Raw genomic sequence first — 21,501 nt, forward strand, 5'->3', positions numbered from 1 at the left:
CTGGATGTTACATACTTCCTATGAGGTATGAATGACCCATATTAAGCTAGCTACTAACATTTGTAGATATGCTTTTTGTTTCTTTTTTTGAGGTTCTGAGGTTTGAACCTTTTTAGTTTTAAAAACAACTTTTTTTATGGAAATATTTGTTCAGGCAGAATAAACAGACACTACATAAACATAGAAAGGGGAAAACAGCTAGGTGCTTATGGCTCTCGTGCCTATAATCTTAGCTACTTAGGAGGCTGAGATCTGAGGATCACAGTTCAAAGCCAGCCCAGGCAGGAAAAATCTGTGAGACTCTTATCTCCAATTAACCACCAAAAAGCTGGAAATGGAGCAGTAGCTCAAGCGGTAGAGTACCAGCCTTCAGTGAAAAAGCCAAGCAAATATCTTAAGGCTCCAAGTTCCAGTCCCAGTACCTGCACATAAAATAAAAATAAAAATGACCCCTAATCCTAGTCTTTTAAGAATTGTCATTCCCAGGAATTGTTCCATCCTTCCCCTGTTCCTTTCCATGCAGCTGTATTTATCAACACATAACATTTCTTTGACATCATTTTTTAGGGCTACATAGTATTTCATGATGTAAACACAAGACTGTTTTTGGCTGTTTCCCAATGCATGTAGTCAAGATTCAACTTGTTAAACATTCAGACAGTTTACAATGTGTTCTCCAATAACAGCCACATGGCGGTTAACTCTTTACATACAGCTTTCCTATTTTCTTGAAGCAGAATTGTGAGGTCACAGGGCCTTAGTGCCCATCATGATGCGGGGGTGGGGAGTGGTCTGGCCCAGGGAGAGGGCTGGGGAAGGAGTCTGCGCACTGGCTGTGTGAGGTGATGCGGGGGTGGGGGGGTTGTTTCATGGCACCCTGCCTCTTGCTGTCTAAGACTTGGAGACCATCCTTTCCTACTGGGAGTCAGTTTCCTCAGCCAGGCGTGGGGAGGCCCTCAGTTAGGAAAACTAACTGTGATGAGGATGTCTATAGCAAGGTTTGCACATGGCAATCTACCTGCTAAGGATCGTTTCTCCTACCTTTACTGCTTCCATACTTTCCTCCAGTATACTTGGAAAGATCTGGAGCTATCACAACCCGATGTGTTTAACTGAACACACAGTGAGGGCTGTGCAGGCAGCAGGGAGTAGTTGTGGGGTTCTGTGTGTCCCTGAGGCCAGGGAGACCTGATCGAGCACAGATTGAACTGATTTCCATCTCTATCCCTGGTGTGTGTGTGTGTGTGTGTGTGTGTGTGTGTGTGTGGTGGGGGGCAAGCAAGGGATAGAGGTAATGATAATAGCTAAAGCTTATAGGCTCTGGACCTGGAATGTTCTTTTGTGGACTTCATCTGTTTGAATTCTTTCACCCTTCTACGAGATAGATGCTATGCTCCCCTCGAGCTTACCCCTAAAGAAACCGAGGTTAAGAGGAGGTTAGTTAACTTCTAAGGAGTCATACAGTAAGAAAGTGGCAAAACTAGGATTTTCTCATGTCCCAGGCCCTTGCACCCCAGCCCTAGCATGGGGGTGGGGTGGGGTTCAGTGCTCCTGGTGGTTGATGAATGGCTGGGGAAGGAATGGGAGAAGGGAGCCCATGCCAGGACTGGCAATATACCACGTTGGCTAAGGCAATGTGTTTGGGTGGCAGACTGGGGGCATGGAGTGGGGCAAGCATTGTGGGGTGCCAGGCTGAGTTGTCCAGAGGTGACTTCACTGTTAGGGGTGAAGCAGGTGGACCCCTGGAACTGATCTGGACAGGTTAATCGATAGTGTTAGATGAGGCTCCTCATGTGTTTGAGGAGCCTTTTCCTGTCAGACAGGAGAAGTCTGGAAGGTGACAGATAGCAGGAACAAAGTGGAAGGCAACCAAACCCCCCTCTCCCCTCTAGGGGTGACAATGGTGACTCTTGATAATCTTGGACTTGGATTAGTTGAGACATGACAGCAGCTTTGCCTGGAAGATTCTAAAAGAGGAGGTAACCTGAGGGGACAGTAAAGCTTTATAAGTGTGTGTTCATAGGGGGACACCCAGGCAGGAAAGTCTAATAGAAACAAATGGATATTTGTCCCTCTATAAAGGATTAAGGAAGCTGAGTGTTGGTGGCTCACACTTGTAATCCTAGCTACTCAGGAGATTGACATCTGAGGATCATGGTTCAAAGCCAGCTCAGGCAGGAAACAGTAAGTGGTGCTGTGGCTCAAAGTGGTAGAGTGCTAACCTTGAGCAAAAGAACTCAGAGACAGTGTCTAGGCCCTGAGCTCAAGCCCCATGACTGATAGGAAAAAAGGACTAAGGACCTAGGTGTGAGAGGAAGAGGAGTCTTCACGGAGGATTCAGTGACAGCTGCTGAGCCTTGCTAGATGGCTTGGGGCTCACAAATAAAGCCTGCAGTGCCTCAGAGGCTGTGATTTGTCTGTCAGCCTGGCCTGTAGGTGCATGGAGACCCTGGGTGAGGACAGGAGCAAGATTCCCACATGGGGAGATAATGGGGGCCTGCCACGTGTGATGTTGAAATTGGGCCTGGGGTTTGACTCTTCCCTCTACCTTCCCCAGAAGTGTTGACAATTATATATATATATATATATATATATGCATTGACAATTATATATATATATGTTATTTAAATTATTTTCTTTGTAAGATAGAAAAGAAGCTGGGAAGAGGCTGGGAAGGTGGCTCAGTGGTAGAGCACTTGTCTTCATGCATGAGGCCCTGGGTTCGATTCCTCAGCACCACATAAGCAAAAAGAAAAAAGCCAGAAGTGGCACTGTGGCTCAAGTGGTAGAGTGCTAGCCTTGAGCTGAAGAGCTGAGGGACAGCGCCCAGGCCCAGAGTTCAGACCCCATGACTGGACCAAAAAAAAAAAAAAAAAAGAAAAAGAAGCGAAGCTGAGTACCCATGGCTCATGCATATAATCCTTGTTACTTAGGAGGCTGAGATCTGAGGATCATGGTTCAAAGCTAGCTCAGGCAGACACATTTTAGAGCCTCTTATCACTAAGCAGAAAAAAAAAAACTGGAAGTAAAGTTGTGGCTCAAGGGGTAAAGTGTGAGCCTGGAGCCTAAAGGGCAAGCCAAAAGCATTAAGCTTAAGACTCAGTACTGGTATACCACACACACACACACACACACACACACACACACACACACACACACACACACACACACACACACACACACACACACACACACACACACACACACACACACACACACACACACACGACATACTACCTGTAGCTCACTAGAAGGAGGAGTCAACGATACTGCTTTATAATGGATGACAGTTGAGAGAAGATTGTAGAATCCCAAGCTTGGAATCTTTGCCCTACCACTCCCTAGTCATGACCTTGGGCACATCTCTGAGCCTTCGTTTCTTTGCCAAGTGAGGACAGTAATACAAACTTTCAAGATTTTCTGAGCGTTAAATGAGATAGTATGTAGCACAATGAGCTCACTGCCCAATTCATGGATATTCTCAACAAATATTTTATACCAAATCAAAAAAAGGGGTTTAATTAAGACCTAAGTGGAGTCCCCTTCTATGTTCTATGTACTAGATGTTGGGGTCATCCAGGTCTGGGGAAGATAAATTAGGGCCCGGTACCTGTGGCTCACATATGTAATCCTAGCTAATCAGGAAGCTGAGATCTGAGGATCATGGTGCAAGGCCAGCCTGGGCAGAAAAGTCCTTATCTCCAATTCACTAGCAAAAAGCTGGAAGTGGAGCTGTGCCTAAAGTGGTAGAGTGCCAGCCTTGAATAAAAACACTCAGGAAAAGCACCTGGGCCCTGAGTTCAAGCCCTAGGACTGGCACACACACACACACACACACACACACACACACACACACACACACACACGAGGAATTAGCAATATAGCTTGCATTGCTGCCCACATGCTGTGTGCTAGGCCTGTGCCACTTCCTTCACTCCATTCTCATGGTGCCTCAGTGATGTCTAGACCCTCACCTCCATTTTACAAAGAAACCTGAGGTTTGGAGAGATTAAGTCACTTGCTCAGGGTCACATAGCAGCAGCGGGCCCAGGTGGGCTGGTCCTAGATTGGCAGAACTCTGCCATGCTGCCTCTGAACAGGATGGGGCAGGATCTTACCATAGCAGTGAGTGCTTTCTCGACTGGAGGTCCAGAATCAAGTTACAGAGGATTTGTAAATGAAAGGCTTTTGTTGCCTCTCTTGATTCTAAGCATTGTTAACTGAACGTGCATTTACATGGAGTAAATCCCCAAAACCAGCAGAACACCATCCCTTGATGAAAACAGGTCTGGGGAGTTGGAGAGATCCTGGGTCTAGACTCACTCTTAAGGGTTAGTGCTGGGGCTCAAGGAATATCACTGTAAAAATGTCAGGATGTTGTACCCTAATGCTCCCCCAGCCCCTGTGCTTCTAGCTAGAAGAATTCAGAGCAAAACATGCATCAAGGATGGCCTAAAAGAAGATGAGAAGCCACAGGAAGACAGCTGCAGACCTCGTGTGGGGTGGGTGAGGAGATGGGTGTCACCAGCCCCTGGGTGGATCCTGGGACTGGGAGCATTTTTCTGTCACAGTTGAAGGGCTAATAGAGTCAGGAGGCACACAGCCTTCCAGGGCCTGGAGAAAACAGAACCATGAAGTACTAGAAGGGAGAGGACTTAAAGGTCATCTGATATGACCCCTATACTTTACAGACGGGAGAATCAAGAGCAGAAAGGTATGTGATTTGTGCAAGATTCGACCAGCAGATCTGGACCACACCCTGGCTTTCTAGAAGGCCACCCTCCTGTGTTGACATCCAGGCTTCCTGGACAGAGGAGGTACAGTACACCCGGATACAGGAGCCATAGGGGGTCATCTTGTCACTTCCACAGGGGCAGCCTAAACATGGTGGGACCTAGAATAATCTTGAAGCCGTGATCTTCCCCACTTTGAGATTTACGGAACTATTGTTAGCTCTTGGGGCAAGCCTGGCCATTTCAAATGGTTGTTGTAGGATTAGCAAGCTCACCCTGAAAACACGAGTCTGAGGCCGGAGGCTTTTGAAGCAACTTTTGGTTTTTGTCTCAGTCTGAGTTTATAGTCCAGGGCTTTTCTCTGGCCTCAAAACTGCCTGGAGGCTTTGTGGACCCTACATAGATCTGTAGAGAGAAGGAGGGATGCTAAGCTGATATGGGGAGGCCCCCACTTCTATGACCTGGTCTGACAAGGCTGGAGTGACCTAGTCAAATGGAACCTGTCATCCTGCAGGAGAGAGATTCCACACAGAGGTGGCTGGGTGATGGAGAATATGATGACAGGATGATTATAGAGTTCGGACAAGATAAAGGGCCAAGAAAAGAGAATGCAAAGCCCTTCCCACCCCAGCCCAAGGAGAAGGGCAAAGACACATTGTTCCCAAAGCTAGGAAGGGCCAGAGCCTCAGAGCAGGACAGCCCAGACCCAACGCAGTGCCCAGCAGGGCAGGGTGCAGATTCTACCTCATCTGACTTCTCACCCTCTGTTCTTCTGCGTCCACTCCATTCTGGAGAGACTCTACCTGAAAGGGAGTCAGGGACTATGAGGAAAGCAAGAGATGGACACCTAGGATGGACAGTCAAGGACTGCCCAGTGCATCTTTCAGATGTGAATTTCCAAGGCAGACAGGTGAGAATTCAAGCTCTACTCTTGCTATTTAAGATGTTGCTTAAAGTCCCCTTGCCCTCCTCCCCTCCCTCTCCCCCTGACTCAGTTTCCTCATTTGTAAAATGGGGTTTGTGCCTCATAAGCTGTGGCTGAGCCTTTTTGTAGGATGCTGCCAGAGTGACTGGAAGCATGATGACCCCCACGCCCTGTCTCCCCCCACCCCAGGCTCCCACACATGCCAGAGGCTGCTGGTGAGGGTCACAGCTGAGGGTGTGCAGAGAGAAAGGGCTGGGTTCTCTTTCTTGTCAGTGGCACTGGCAGAGCCGAGAAAGAGAGGTGGCTGGTAACTCCCAAGGCCTGCGCTTTGTTTCTCGGACGTTCATCCATAATTGCTTTCCGCTGCTGCTTTCAGTCTCTGGGAACCACTGGCGCAGATACCCACTGTGGGCTCCAAGTTGGGCTGATGAAAATGTGCCAGAGTCATTAAGTTATCAGTGGGGAAGGCGGCCGCTTCTCGCCGGCAGGAAGGATTCTGCTGTCGGCTGCAACCGGCTTTGTTCACACAAACTGCCCGAGGCCCCCTGCTCCTCCTCCACCCCCCCTCCCCTTTTCTCTTCACCCCTTCTCTAGACAAGGAATGCTTAGGGTAGAACTAAGGTAGGTGGGCGGGGGGGGGGGGAACTGTGCTGTAAATATTCTGGGGTGACATCAAATGCATGCAGAACCCAGCCAGGAGGTCCTGCATGGAAAAGCCAGCTCTGGATGGGGATGTGGGCAAATGCTATTTCAGCAGCTTGACAGATGGATCCGCCCCAGGGGGACAGAGGGGGAGAGAGAGAGGGAAAAAAAGAGGGGGGGGGAGAGAGAGAAAGGCACAAGCTGGACTTCCCTTATTGTCACGGCCATTGCTGTCCTCACATACCGTGCCAAGAACAGAAGATCCAGGTGCTTGCCTGCCAGGGTGTCAGGCAGGCACTCAGGCTGTGCATGGGCAGAGCTGACTGGTCCCAGGGGTAATGGCTTCAGAGGTGTGTGACGCAAAGGAATCTGCCCTGGGGGAGGCCGACTGGAGCAGGGAGATGCTCCACCCCCCCCCCCCCCCAGGCCCACTCTGCATGCTTCAGCAGTCTTGGGGCTCGGTCTGATCCTGCATGACAGATATTTCCAGAGTGAGATTGCTGACATGATAAAGAGATAGCAGATGGTTCCAATACTTTATTTTCAGAATGCTTTTTTGCCCACACCTTCTTTTCTGTGTTCTACCAACCTTCTCTTCCCCCCCCCCCCACACACATACACACATCTGCCCCTGGGGTTATTCTGTTTGCTGAGTCCCTTTGATGGCCAGCAATGATGATGGCTCACCATGATGACTGGGACTTACCTTAAGCCAAGCCTTGTTTTCAATCATCCTGTTGTATTGTTCTCACTACAGTGTGCTGTCATGAGCAGCCCTGTGTTTCAGAAAGGACATGTAGGTACAGAGGTGCTTAGCAGCTCACCCCAGATCACACAGGTGGTCAGCAAGAGAGCCAGAAGTTGAACCTAGCCAGCTCAGATAGAGCCTGCCCACATATCCACTGTTGATCCTGCCTCTCAGAGGATAAGATGGATCCAAAGCAATACCAGAACTGCTCACACTAGAATATGCCTACAAGGGGCAAGCCACTCCAGCTAGACTTCCAAGGTGACCTCAGAAGGGACTTTCACCCTCAACTCAGAGCTGCATGAGGATGTGGGTTCATCTTAGTGGCTCTCTTGTCATCAGTTGGAGTAATTTAGTCCCAGATCTACATCCCCAACCACCACGGATTTCCAGGGCTAGCTACATGATTTGTGGGGCCCAGTACAAAGTGAAAATGAGGACCCCTTTGACCTTTGTATATGAAGCATTTCAAGATGGTGGCTGCAGAGCATCAAGGGAGTAGGTCTGGATGCCCAGATTGTGTGCCTGGGAACCTGGGCCCTGGTGCTTGGAGTGATGGGAAGTTAGGATTAACTATAAGAGATGAAGCAGTACAGTCATTTCCAGGTTTTCCAAGTCGGCCAAAGCAGGATTTTCAAGTGTTTCTTCCTATCATAATGTAGCAATCTGGTTGGATGCAATTCAACCAACATACGTCAGGAAGGCTGGGTCTGTGTCTGTCTGTGTCTGTCTGTCAGTTTCTCTGTCCCTTTCTCTCTCTCTCTCTCTCACACACACACACATACACTTCTTGCCCCATGGGATGACATCATTGGAAATCTTGGGGTTAGATGCTTTGTTTTGGAGTCAACATCTGTTCCATTAACCCAGCCTTTCAAACTATCCTCCCTCCTACTGCCTCACTGCAGTCTGGGAGACCTGTTCACAGATCTTCCCCAGAAAAGAATGAGCACCCCCCAAGCTCCCCCATCCCTGTGGAGCCTCCGCCCACAGTTGCCCTCTCTCCTGCTCATGTAGCTGGAGCCCTCTTTGGGCTCTGTTCCTCCTCCCTCATTCCCAGGGGCATCTAGCCCTCTTCACTCAGGAAGTCTCAGAGCCCACTCTCACTGAGTGGCTGTCCTAATTGGCACATCCAGGGGATCCTCCTCATCTCCACCCCTCTTGGTCCTTCTTAGGCATCGGACACTAACATGGTTCTGCCTGGGCCCCCGAGTCTACTCATCTTTAAGATGAGAATTCAGGTTACCATGAGCATGATCACGTGATATGCTTGGAGGGTCCTGCCCTGGAGTGAGTACTCCTAGCTGGTGGCAGGCACTGTGACTAGGCCTCATTGTCGCTGCTGTCCTGAAATCCTCCTTTGGTTTATGTTGCTCGTTCTAGTGTGAGTTCTTGTTAACAAATTGAAAAAAATTCCTTTCTCTTTCTCTGCCATCTTCTATTTAGTTTGAGGTGTGTGTGTGTGTGTGTGCTGGTACTGGGGGTTGAACTCAGGGCCTTGTGCCCTCACCTGGGCTTTTTGCTCAAGGCTAGCTCCCTACCAATTGAGTCATACCTTCACTTTTGGCTTTTTGCTGGTTAATTGGAGGAGGTAAGTCTCATGGATGTGTCTTGCTTGGACTGGTTTTGAATCACAATCTTCAGATCTCAGTCTTCTGAGTAGCTAGGGTGACAGACGTGAGTCCCTGGTGCTGCTCCTTGCTTTCTTACAGACATTCTTTTCTTTGACTCTTTTTTACTCCCTCCCCTATGCTTTCTTTCTACCCTAAGTCTTTATTGTTGCCCCAGAGACAATGAAAATAGCCTGTCACCGTCTTCCAATTTATCCCCTGCCCTATCACTTTAAGTAGTGTTCTAACATGGGTCGGATGAATGTGGTAAAATTCCCCCAGCAGCCTCTCTTGTTGTCCTCTCCTCCTGTCCCAACCCCTCCATCATTCCAGCTTTCTGGCCCGCTGTGGTGCTGGATGGCTGTGCTCCTGGGCCCAGCCTGCTTTGGCCTGCTTTCTCCACTGCTAAGTTCTTGCTCATCTCACACATGCTGAGCAGGGACTTCTTCTCAGGAAGGCCATATCTCCTAGCTCAGCTTCACTCTTACTGTACATGTTCACAGCTATATCTACCCCATCTCCCGTCTCTTCTCTTAAACTGTCAACTCCCTGAGGGAGTTTATCTTTGCCCTGTACCACAGGACTGGGTATATACATATTAGGTGTTTAATACATTTTTTTTGAATTGAAGATCTAGTGCTCAACAAATGACACTGTTCAAGCAGGTGACAAAATTCAGTTCTAGCCAGGTACAGGTGGCTCATGCCTATGATCCTAGCTACTCAGGAGGCTGAGAGCTGAGGATCACAGTTTGAAGCTGCCCTGAGCAGGAAAGTCTGTGAAACTCTTTTCCACAATTAATAAGCAAAAAATGCTGAATGTGGAGCTGGGGCTCAAGTGGCAGAGTGCTAGCCTTGAGCAAAGAAAGCTAAATGAAAGTGCAAGGCTCCAAGTTCAAGCCCCAGTGCCAGTACACACACACACACACACACACACACGTACACACACACACACACACACAGTTTCATTCAGAGGGCTCTTCATAAAGGAGTCCTGGCTTCTAGGGCTTCCCTGTGCTTCCTGAGCTTGGTTCTTTTAATAGCCAACCTCAAGTCTCACAGCTATCTCCACTGCTTCTATAGGCCATATCCATCCACAAGTAGACCTATGGTGGGCAGAGTCAGGCCTTGAGTCAATCTTTACAAACACTAGTGGTCACTTGGGTCACCCAGTTTGTTCAGCCCTAACTAGCTAGCCTCTATGTCCATAGTCCCTGGTTTGGTAGGTCTGGGGTACAGCCTGAGAATTTGCTTCTAGAATGAGTTTTCGGGTGGTTATTGATGATGCTTGTTTGAGGACTTGACTTTGAGAATCTCTGTTCTAGCAAAAAGGATTTATTCTAAAAAGAATGGTTCTTTATAGTGTGAAGGAAGTTGAGGGAGTGGTGTAGGTTTTAAGAGCCACGCCCATGAAATAAATTGTAGCTGGATCAGATACTACAAGCTTGCCCCCACCCTTGTTGCTTGGCATTTCCCACAAGGTGTTTTTAGATTCATCCATCACTCAACAAAATAGGGCTTATAGTATGTGCAAGGCAAGAGGTGAGGTGGAGTCATTGATGTTAAGATGACATTAATAGGAAACGGGCTGTCAGGGAGGCCTTCAGCTTGGACATAATGGTGGACTAAGGAGATCAGAGGAGTGTCTGCTGTGAGGGGTAGTGGAGTTGTCCTAACAGAGGTTTTCAGAGTTTATGGGAGCAAAGCAATTGGCTAGATGGTTAGATCAGGTGGCCAGGAAGATTCTGGATTTCCGTGATTACGGAAAACACAGAAATTGGCTTAATAACAGCACAGAAGAAATGTGGTGGAGTTTCTAATGGGCAGAGGTGGCCAAGGCCTCCTTGTAGAACTGCTGACAACTTTACTACATTTAATAGATCCATTCCTCATCACTATGCTTGGTGACTAAATGGGTACATATCCAATGGCTCCATAATTTGCTGTGTATTGACTGCAGAGCATATAAAAGGTTAAATGGAAAAAGCTACAAGCAGGCCCAGAGTACACCACAGGGGCTTCTTTGGGTCCAATCTTCCTTAGTCACATGGAACTGACATGTGCGGTACCATCTTATAAGAAGAAGCCTTGAATTTATAGTTGTTAGATCATGAACTTGCATTTCAAATTCATCTTACCTTATCAAAGAAGTCCAACCAATGGCCAGATTCTACACCATGACTATATTATGCAGCAAGGATCAAAATGCCTCTCTTAATGTTTAGCACCTAACATGTCACTTACATGAGCATCTATTATGTGCTGGCCACCAAGTGAGATGCTTTACGAATACTATGTATATAAGCGTGTATTGTTATTTATCCTCATTTTCTGGGAAAAGGCAGAAAGATTATATATCTTGTCCAGTCTCACACAGCAAACACTTCAATTTGTTTTTGGAAGTTGACATAACTATAAAATTGAAGCGGGCTAACCATAGTCCAAAGTTGTAGATGGATGTCAAATCTGAGTGCAGGTACATGATTAGCCAATAGGATGCAGCAGTGTATTGAATGAATAATATCCTCTCACCAAAAGGAATGTATTCTAAGAATGCAAGAGTGGTTCAATAACAGGATCCAACAGAATTCACCACGTCCATAAGTGAGAGGAGAGTTATATATTTGTAGAAGCAGCAGAAAGGGCAGCTAATAAATTTCTCCTACAATAAACTCTAAAAGTGGAATAAGAGGAGCTGCTTCCATTTGAACAAGTTTAAAGAAAACAAACCCTAGTTACCTATACCATTCTAAACAGTGAAACAGGAAGTGGCGCTGTAGCTCAAGTGGTAGAGCGCTCACTTTGAGCTGAAGAGCTGAGGGACAGAGCCCAGGCCCAGAGTTCAAGCCCCATGACTGACAAAAACAAAAACAAAAAAACCCAAAATAAACAGTGAAACACTAAATCCAACTTCCTTAAAATAGGGCATGTTTGATTTTTTGCTATTTATAAATATTATCCTGATGAGTATTCAAAATGAATAGAGCTACGACACAATACTTAATACAAGCATGGGAAAGAAGAGGTGAGATTATCTATCACTTTTGCCAATGGCTGTTTAACAAAAATACCTCCCCTCCCCCAGAAGAAGCTGGTAGAGAAAGCAAGAGTAGGAGAAGCGCTAAGGTACTGGGTAAGGTGTAGAAGCAGGGTCAGGGTCATGTGATCACTGAACTTGGGCACTTGGAACTGGGATTTGAACCCAATTCAGGCCTGATGTTGACATCTGGATCTTTCTACCTCATGTGGCAGGTACACAACCTGGTACACACTGTCAACCTCAGCCCCTGGGGAGCGGGGGACTTTTCACTGGACATACTCCGGAAGAAGACCTCTACCTTGCCTCCTGGGGATGGGAAGGATGGAACCAGCTTGGAATGGTACTGGCTCAAGTAGTAGAGCACTCGCCTTGAGCTGAAGAGCTGAGGGACAGTGCCCAAGGCCTGAGTTCAAGCCCCACAACTGACAAAAATAAAAAGAAGGATGGAACCAGCTGGGATTGCATCCATTCCCCCAGAGGCTGAGATTTGGGCTGAGTTTGGTAGTTCTGGCTTTAGATCAACTAGTCAATCTTCTGCTTCCTACATCCTGAGCAGCCAGTGGACAGGGCTACCTTCTTCCTTCTTAGCTCCATATGCATATGGTGTCTTGCCTTTGTCTCAAGCTGTCCGGTTTGAGAGATAGTGATTGAGAGCACCCCATTACAGGATGGGGGTACCAAAGGCTGCCTGGGGTGCTGAGGTCATAAATGTGGGTGTTGGTTGCTTCATCTGCCAAAGATGCCTCAGCTCTGTGGTTTCCATAGTAGCAAGTGGAACCTGTTTATTATTATCACACTGGGTGCTGGTGGCTCACGCCTGTAATCCCAGCTACTCAGGATCATGGTCGGAGGCCAGCTTGGGCAGGAAATGTCTGTGTCTCTTATCTCCAAGTAACCACCAAAAGGTTTCTTTCGTCAAACAGAATAGATCACAGCATAGTAGAAGGAGCAGTGCAGAGGGATCCAGGAGACCTGGGTTTGCTGGTGGCTCTGCTATGTATTCCTAGGCAAGTCACTGAGCGTTTCTGGTCTCATATACATCTGTCTACAAATACCCCAGTGCCTGGGGATATTTGGATTGGTTATGCCAAGTACATGTTGAGTGAGGATAACTGTCACTGTAACTTTACATTCAAAGGGCAACTAAGGACTGGGGGAGATAGCTGGGGATCGCTGCCTGGGAGAATGCAAGAAGTGTCTGCAGGAATGGTGGACGGTGACATTTCCCCTTTCTCTCTCTTTTTCTTCTCTAGTCTGCGGGAAGCGCTACAAGAACCGGCCAGGCCTCAGCTATCACTATGCGCACACCCATCTGGCCAGCGAAGAGGGGGATGAAGCCCAGGATCAGGAGACCCGCTCCCCGCCTAACCACAGAAATGAGAACCACAGACGTGAGTCTCCTCTTAGAAGGCTGGGATGATGACTGGGGCGGGCAGCGTGCAGAGCATTCTCTCTGGCAACCCTGATTGATCTTAGTGTCCCTGTAGTGACTGGATTCTTCAGCTTAGCCAAGCCACCACCTCTGGCTGTGCAGTACCACAGACAGAATGAACTGGACAAGGTTGTTATAAGACAGAGGGAGGGTGGGAGTATTCAATAGAAGGGGCGGGGCCTTACCTGGCCAGTGTCAAATGCCAAATCCACCCATTGGGCTGTGATGGCTTTTAGGTGTATGGATTGGGACAGACGTTCTCAATGTCTGCTCGGCTACCATGAGTCTTTCTATATTCTTTTGTTGTTGTTTTTCTAAAATTGACATCTAATATTTGTGGACCTCTTGCTGTGGCATTGTTCTATGGATCGTGATTTGAGCTAAGGCTCTTTGCCTGAGCAGTCACATGGCAGATAGGGTTTGTGCAGATGTGGCATTTGGGATTTTCTTTCTTTTTCTTTTTCTTTTTTCCCCCTGTGTCCACAATTGGGACTTGAACTGTGCACCACTCATTGGCTGGCAATCTACCAATTGAGCCACGCCTCCAACCCCAGATTGGTGTTTTCATTGTTTTTCTTTGTTGTTGTTGTTCCTTTCTTAACTTCCAGTTATGAGTTAGGGAATCCAAAGGGTAAGTAGTGTATATCACTTGATTTGCTTCTCAAACATCTATTGCGTTCTCTGAGTGTACCAAAAAACCCCAATGGTTATGTGACAATGGAATCTTTTTGAGCTTGTTTCAAGGTATTGGTTATCTTGAGAGTGCCTGGTTAGGAATATTTGGGGACACACACTGTGGTTTTGTTAAAAAAAATGTTTACAAGGTTTGGTGGTGGGAATTGTTAAAGTGAACCATCTCATACAATTAAAGGGATCAATCAGATCTTTTTTTTTTAATTGTGAAAATACCGTACAGAGGGGTTACAATTACATGAACAAGGTAATGAGTACATTTCTTATCAAGCATTGTTGCCTCCTCTGTTTCCACTTCCCATCTCTCCACCCCCCCATCAGATCTTTAAAAAATATTCAGACTCCAGGATTTAAAGACATCTCTTGTGCATCTCAATTAACTTGGTTGACCTATGTCAGTGGGGCACGTTCACCAAATAATGAACACATCTGGGGTGAAAGACCTTTCATTGAATTTGTGAGTGGCTCCTTGACCCACCCTACTTTCCCCTTGTAACATACTGCCTTCTTCATGAGTTCCTGAGGGCTGCCTGAGCACAGTATCGCCAGTTGGGAGTTCAAACAGCAGATGCTGTTTTGTTTTGTTTTGTTTTTCCCTCCCAATTCTAGAGGCTGCAAGTTCAAGATCAAGGCTCACTGATGTCTCTCCTTGGCTCACTGATGCCCATGCATTGGCTGTTCAGCCTTTCACATGGCCTTTCCGCTCTCTGCTCCTGTGCCCTGGCATTTCTTTTCATGTCCAAATTTCCACCCCTTATAAGATCAACAGATTGGATGGATACCTACCCTGGTGGTCTCGACATGGCCAGTAGGAGACGGGTTTTCAAAGACCCTGACTCCAAATTATATCTTGAGGTCCTATGGAGTACATTTCAACATAGGAATTCAGATTGGGGGAATATGACTCAGCCTGGAACATCTTTCTTTAATATAACAGATACTTGTTTTCTTCTCCACTGGGGTAAAATCTGAAGAGCAGGACAAGATGTGACTAATGGCATCAGGCCCCTCTGTACCTGGTCCTGAGGTCTCTTGACTTTCTTCTGGGAGAGACTGCTTCATCTTTCAGAAAGGAAAAGTATCTTACCCCTGCAGCCAGGAGGCTGGTTCTAACATTCCCTGGTCTCTCTTCTTACCTTTTCTGATCTAATTGTGTTGTTTTGTTCTACTTTTATCTTTTACTTTTTTGGTACTGGGGATTGAACTCAGGATGTTTTACTTGCTAGATACGTGCTTTGCCACTGAGCTTTGATTTGGGATGGGATTCAGAAAGTATTTATTAGCGATTATTATTTCAGTAAAGTGTTTATTAGCCTAGATGTATTTCTCAGTCACCCAGTTCCATCTTGTCTTCTGTCTCTTCAATGACTTACCATTGTGTTCTGGTAGGGTTTGGAATGCTTCTCTTTGGCCTCTGACTTAGTTTCTCTGTAGCCTTACTATGGTGAATGGCATATGTGCATGTGTGTGTCAGTGTGTGTGTGTGTGTGTGTGTGTGTGTGTGTGCGCACCACATGTGTACACAGGTGGTTTTGTCAATAGCTCAGAGAAACTGAAGGTCCTAGGTAGCATGGGGCAATCTCCTCCCCCGTTGGGCCTGCACTCCTGCAAGTTAGCTATTGGCTTCTGAGCCAGTGATGGCATATTTTATTCAGCTCATCAGGACGTCCTTCTGTACCCTCATCTATAGATGTTTTCTGCCTCCTCGTGCCTTCCCACTAGGACACATGACCTTGCTTTGTATTATTGCTCTTCCTCCCTGGAGACACCTCCCTGACAAATGTCTAATGTTGTCAGTGGCCCACACCTGTAATCCTCACTACTCAAGAGGCTGAGATCTGAAGATCATGGTTCAAAGCCAGTTCAAGCAGGAAAGTCTTATCTCCAATTAAAAGCTTATATTCGAATTAAAAGCTGGAAGTGGAACTGTGGCTCAAGAAGTAGAGCACTAGCCTTGAGCTCAGGGACAGTGCCCAGGCCCCAAGTTCGAGCCCCAGGATTAGTATCAAGAAAAGAAAAAGAAATGTCCGATGTCCTTTTCTCTCTGTGAGGCCATGGGTGACATACTTGCTTGGAACCCCTCTTCCCCGCCCCTTTTCCTTTCTCATCCACCTTCTGAGAAACATTTCTTCCTAAAGGACAATCTGACTGGCCACAGCTTTTAAATCTCCCAGACTGGAACGGCTGTTTCTGGGCTGATCTGGAGTCTTCTCACATGGAGAAGTTTCCAGAGCTCTCACGAGCACCCTTTCCATGACCTCTCCTCAGAGTTTCTTCTCTGAGAACTCTGATCACCCTCCATTTTGCTCACAGGGAAGGGGTGCAATGGACAGGTTGTTGGTGTCTGGAAAAGTTATCCTCCCTTGTCCCCAAGTACCCAGGGCAAACCCCAAGGTAACTGCTTTCCCTGGGTTCTGTGTGCCACACAGCCCACCCATTTGTTCCCTGCTCCCTGTGTGCTGTCTGCTTCCTCCCACCATCCCCTGGTGAGTAAGTAGCTCCCCCCTTCCATCTTCCTGTGAGTGCTAATTGCCAACATTATTAATACCCGGTCATTAATTGCTCCTACTGTTGGGGTAGGCTCCCATCCATCCTGCCTGTAAATGCCACCAGAGCTGCATGTTGAGCTCAGTGTGACAGTTCAGCAGTACCTTGAGGTCTCAGTTTCCCCATCCCCACCCCCTCTCCACCCCCCCCCCCCCACGGCTTTGGAGGAGGGAGTCAGGAGAGCTTAATCCAGGAGGCTAATCTGTGGTTCCTGTGGGGGAAGGTCTGGATGCTGTCAAAGTGGAAATGCTGACTTCCCCCCTTTAGTAGAGCTGCAGGGTAACCCTGGCTACTCTAATGAAAAGAAAAAAATAGGCCCACAGCTTGCAGGGCCACAGGCAGCTGGTTTGCACCACCTGCAGCCATCAAGACCTTTTGACTTTGGTCCTCCTGCTGTCCCTCCCTCCATCCCTACCAACTGTGTCGGCAGCAGGGCTGTGGCACTTTGCTGCTGCCCCTGCTGTGGCTGAAAGAGCAGGATGGCCCGCTGGAGCCAGCACTGACCTTCCCCTCCCCCAGCTGCCGCCCTGAGCTGCCAGCTCAGCGGTGGACCGCCATTCCTGCCCTCCTCCTGCCCCTTCCAGCGGATGTGCTCGCGCCTTTGTTTCTCTCCTAGCCTCACATTTTCTCCTGAGGATCCATTTCCATGTCCCCTTGTCCCTGGGCTCTGGGTTCTGTGTGTGAACGGCAGACAGCCTCCAGCCTGAGCTGGAGCTCCGACCCTTACTCACTCACCCTTGGGAGAGTGGACTTCTCTGATGGCACCCTTCTCCCATGGGCCCCTCCCCTTTCACTTGCTCCACTTCTTTTGTTACCTTCATCTTGTCACTTTCTACAAATGAAAGTGCACCCATGTGCATGTGTGCATAGGTGCGCGAGCTTCCATTGGGATACATAAAAACAGAGCTATGCATGAATACGAGGGAGGGCCTGAGGACCTGGGACTCCAAGAGCCACTGCTCAGAACCACTCTGTTGGGACCCCTTAAGGGCAACTTTGCCAGGCAGGATCAGAATCCAAAACCTCAGTGGCACAGGCCCACAATTTCAGAGCTCATCTCTAATTTCTTTTATGTTTCCTACACAGTGGGGACTAGGGATGGAAACCAGGACCTTGTTCCTGCTTGGCAAGTATTCCACCACTGAGCTACATCCCAGCTCTTTGTGGTGAGGCTTTCAAGATAATTTTTAGGACAGAGATATACATTTACATAGTCCTGGTCTTAGATGACAAACAATTTGTAAATAAATTCAACGTTATCCATACATGCACCCACTCACCCACTCATCCATCTATCCATCCTTCCATCCATCCACCATCCATCATTTTTACTCATCTATTCATCCACCTCCCATCCACCCACCCACCCACCCATCCATCAATCCATCCACTCACCATCCATCCATCCATCTATCCATCCATCATCCATCCATCCACCCACCCACCCACCCACCTACCCATCCATCTCCATCCACCCACTCACCCACCCAACCACCCACCCATTCATCCATCTATCCATCCATCTATCCATCCATCCATCCATCCATCCATCCATCCATCCATCCATCCATCCATCCACCCATTCATCCACCCACCCACCCACCCACCCATCCATCCATCCATCCATCCACCCACTCACCCACCCACCCACCCACCCACCCATCCATCCATCCATCCACCCACTCACCCACCCACCCACCCACCCACCCATCCATCCATCCATCCACCCACTCACCCACCCACCCACCCACCCACCCATCCATCCATCCATCCACCCACTCACCCACCCAACCACCCACCCATTCATCCATCTATCCATCCATCCACCCACCCACCCACCCATCCATCCATCCATTATCCATCCATCCCTGGGTTGGTACTCACGTATTGAATACTGACTATATGCAGGAATGGACAATACAGATAGAAATAAGATGTGCCTTGAGTAGTTCACAGTCCTGACTAGTCAGTGTGTGCAGAGATTGAAGACTCTAAGGACTTGAAGGCAGGTTATACTTTCCATGTCTCAAAGCAGGTCTGGTCTGAGAGTGGCATCAGCATGGCTTTATGACTCAGTGGAAGTTCAGATTCTCAGGTTCCACCATTTGGGGTTTGAACTCAGATCTTCGTGCTTGCTTGTATAGCTTTCTTCCTTGGGTATTGGTCTATCACTTGGCCCATGCCTCCAGTCCAGCCTTTTGCTTGTTATTTTAGAGATGGAGTCTCTCAGATTTTTCTGCCTAGGCTGGCTTTGAACTGTGATCCTCTGGATCTCAGCCTCCTGAGTAGCCAGGATTACTGCCATGAGCCACCAGTGCTTGAAGTCCTCTGAGAGAGGTCTGCAGTGTTTGAAAACCCCTTCTAGGATCTTCTGGTGCACACTGAACCTGAGGAGACTGCACCAAAGGATTTGCAAAGGCTTTCCCGAGGAGGTAGCATTCAAGTTAACCCTAGGAGGAATTTTGAGGAGGTAGAGGACCTCTCAGGTTCCAGGACGGAGTAGGAGTAGGCAAGGGATATGAAAGAGCATGGGGTGTTAGACAGTTGGTTGGATTTGGGTCTGTCAGTAGTGTTGAATTTCAGGTCTGTGGAAGAAAGAGGAAGTATAGGCAGGGATCACTGTTAGAATGTCCTCTGTACCCTGCAGGACACGGCAACCATGGCAGCAGTCACTGGAAGGTAAAAGGGAATGGTTTATAAAGAAATTCATTTGGAGTCTTATGTGACATAGCCCTTCTATTTAATACATAAATAAACACAACATTCTCCCAACTACATACATACAGATCCCAGGAGGAAAATGGTATTTTAATTTTTGTTGTTTTTCCTAAATTTTGTGTTATTATAAAGTTGATGTACAGTTACAGTTACATAAGTCAGGCGATGAGCACATTTCTTTTTGGACACTGTTACCTCTCACCTCGCTCCCTCCCAGTGTTTTCTTCCCATCCCCACTCACCAGTTGCATAGTTCATTTTCCACATAGTATCCAGTGAGCATCACTGCTACATTTGTTCACCCTTTCTCCCTCCATTTCTGTGCCCCCCCTATACCCTTTGAAAGACAGATAAATGATCAAACAAAAGGAAAAGAAAACACAAACAAAGAGAAAACTTGTTTCCATTTCCTGGAGTTCATTTTGAGAAAATGACATTTTAAAGCATGACTTGGTAAGATGTTTTTCAAGCTTGTTTGCCAGGCCTATGGAATTGAAACTGAGGTGTCATAGGTCCCTGGACATCATTCTTCTGTGTAGTGGGAGTGTGCTGGTACCAAGTTACCCTTTCTGGAGAGAGGGGGAAGGGAAGGAAGGAGAGAGAGAGAGAGAGAGAGAGAGAGAGAGAGAGAGAGAGAGAGAGAGAGAGAGAGAACGAGAGAGAGGAGAGAGAGAGAGAGAGAACGAGAGAGAGGAGAGAGAGAGAGAACGAGAGAGAACACATGAGCACCCAGCCCTGGTCTACCTTTGGAGGGCACATTGTTCTCTGAGGAGCTGGAGGGGGAGAACTGAATTGATTAAGGGTAATGTCTGCTGATTAGATAATGTGGAAATTAGTCTGATAATGTGCAAATTAGCTAAAAGCAGCACATGATGTCAGTGCCATGTGGATAGAGAAGATCTCTAGATGTTAGTCCTCTGACATCTCTTGTCCTCTAACAAGACGGCCTAGGAGTGACTAGTTTGGCTTAGGAGAGAGAGAGACATTTACCTGGGGAATGTGCTTTTAAAAAATTGGATCACTCTACAAAGATGTCTGAAAAGCCACAAAGTCTGTGCAGGCAAGCACTTACCAAGCTTTGCCATGAAGAGTTCAGCCTTGGTTGGAGGGGAAATAGAGGAGAATTCAGGTTTGGGGCCCTTGTTCCCTGCCTGTCCCCTCCCTCCTAAAGAGCAAATGTAGAAACTGAGAACAGATACTCTTCAGATGAGTTGTTCACCAGTTTATAGGTTACAAAACAAAGAACTTGAGGGCTTGCTCTAGTCCTTGTGGGGGTAAAAGTACCTGAGGTAATTTGCTAGCCATGGGTCATCCACACCCTTGACTCAGAGACTAAGAGAATGGCTTTGTTTTGTTACTCCAGAGGGTGACCTGTGACTCCGCCATCTTGCTGGATACTGCTGTGAAAATGAGGGTCAGTTGCTTATCTTTCTTTGCCCCTTAGTTGCCTCATTTGCGAAGCACAGATCATAATCTTACCAACCTCAAGGGGTTGCTGCAAGTCTTAGAGGCTGGGGATGGGCGGGGTTGGTCCTGTGTCTGGTGCTGTGAATGATCCTCCCATCTCTGTCCCATCTGGAACCACAGAACATGTCTGTGACCGCATGGTGACCCCAGGGGCTCTGTCTGAGGCAAAAGGAGAGGACTCTTCTGTCTCTGTGAAGCTGTGAAGGGTACATTGGGCATCAGCCAGAACTAGCGAGAGCCTGGCCTGGCCCTAGCACATTCTTTGCTGGCTCTTAGATGTGGATGCTGATCCTGTTGCATAGGTAGAACCTGGGTATTCATTAAGCACCTACTGTATGTGTACCTTGTCGTGGGAATAAGTGTAACTGGGACTCCAGGAAGATCTAATATGGTCAGTGCCCTTAGAGCACTTCTAGAGTAACTGGGGAAATAAGACAATTGCATCAAACCCAGCTGTGGAAGAAAATCCAAGCCAAGTGTAGTTCTCCTTTATTAGCAATGCTATTTCCCTGGGATTGGGTGTCTGCCTATCTCTTGACCATTCTGAGCCTCTGATTTGTCTCACATTTTTGGCATAATTATCGAGAAAATCTGTATTGAAGAGTCCCGAATAATTGTGCAGGAATGGAGACAACAATGCTAGTGTTATTGTTGCCACCATCTCTGAGTGTGCTACTCATGCTGTGTTTACCTCATTCATTCACTAAATCCCTCTAGGATGCCCTGGTACATAGAGATTAAAGGATATACTTAGGGATGTGGACTGCAAATGCACACTCATGAAACTTGAGCCAACTTCCAGGGAAAACTTACTTATTTAGGCCTTGGGCTTTTCCCTTCTACTTTATAAGAAATACAATTATTTTGCACATAGAAAAGGAATGAAGAAACAAAACGATGGAAGGCATAGTGGGCTGCAGACACTTTGCTCACATCATCTCATGGAAG

The 21,501-nt window shown here is 47.5% G+C and overlaps 1 protein-coding gene across 4 annotated transcripts in view; it reads left to right on the forward strand.

Moving 5' to 3' along the window:
* Positions 1 to 21,501, forward strand: part of Dpf3 (double PHD fingers 3) — a 245,605-nt gene that overhangs the window by 161,102 nt on the left and 63,002 nt on the right. For all 4 annotated transcript variants that reach the window (XR_011373628.1, XR_011373614.1, XM_070030916.1 and 1 more), the window contains exon 7: positions 12,951 to 13,088. Coding sequence is in view for 2 of the 4 variants with exons in the window: in XM_070030916.1 (XP_069887017.1) it covers positions 12,951 to 13,088 (138 nt within the window). In the remaining 2 variants the exon portion in view is untranslated. The remainder of the gene's footprint in view (positions 1 to 12,950; positions 13,089 to 21,501) is intronic.

The sequence above is a fragment of the Dipodomys merriami genome, unplaced genomic scaffold (assembly GCF_024711535.1).
Source record: "Dipodomys merriami isolate MVZ:Mamm:240054 unplaced genomic scaffold, mDipMer1.0.p SCAF_1, whole genome shotgun sequence".
NCBI classification, from domain to species: Eukaryota; Metazoa; Chordata; class Mammalia; order Rodentia; family Heteromyidae; genus Dipodomys; species Dipodomys merriami.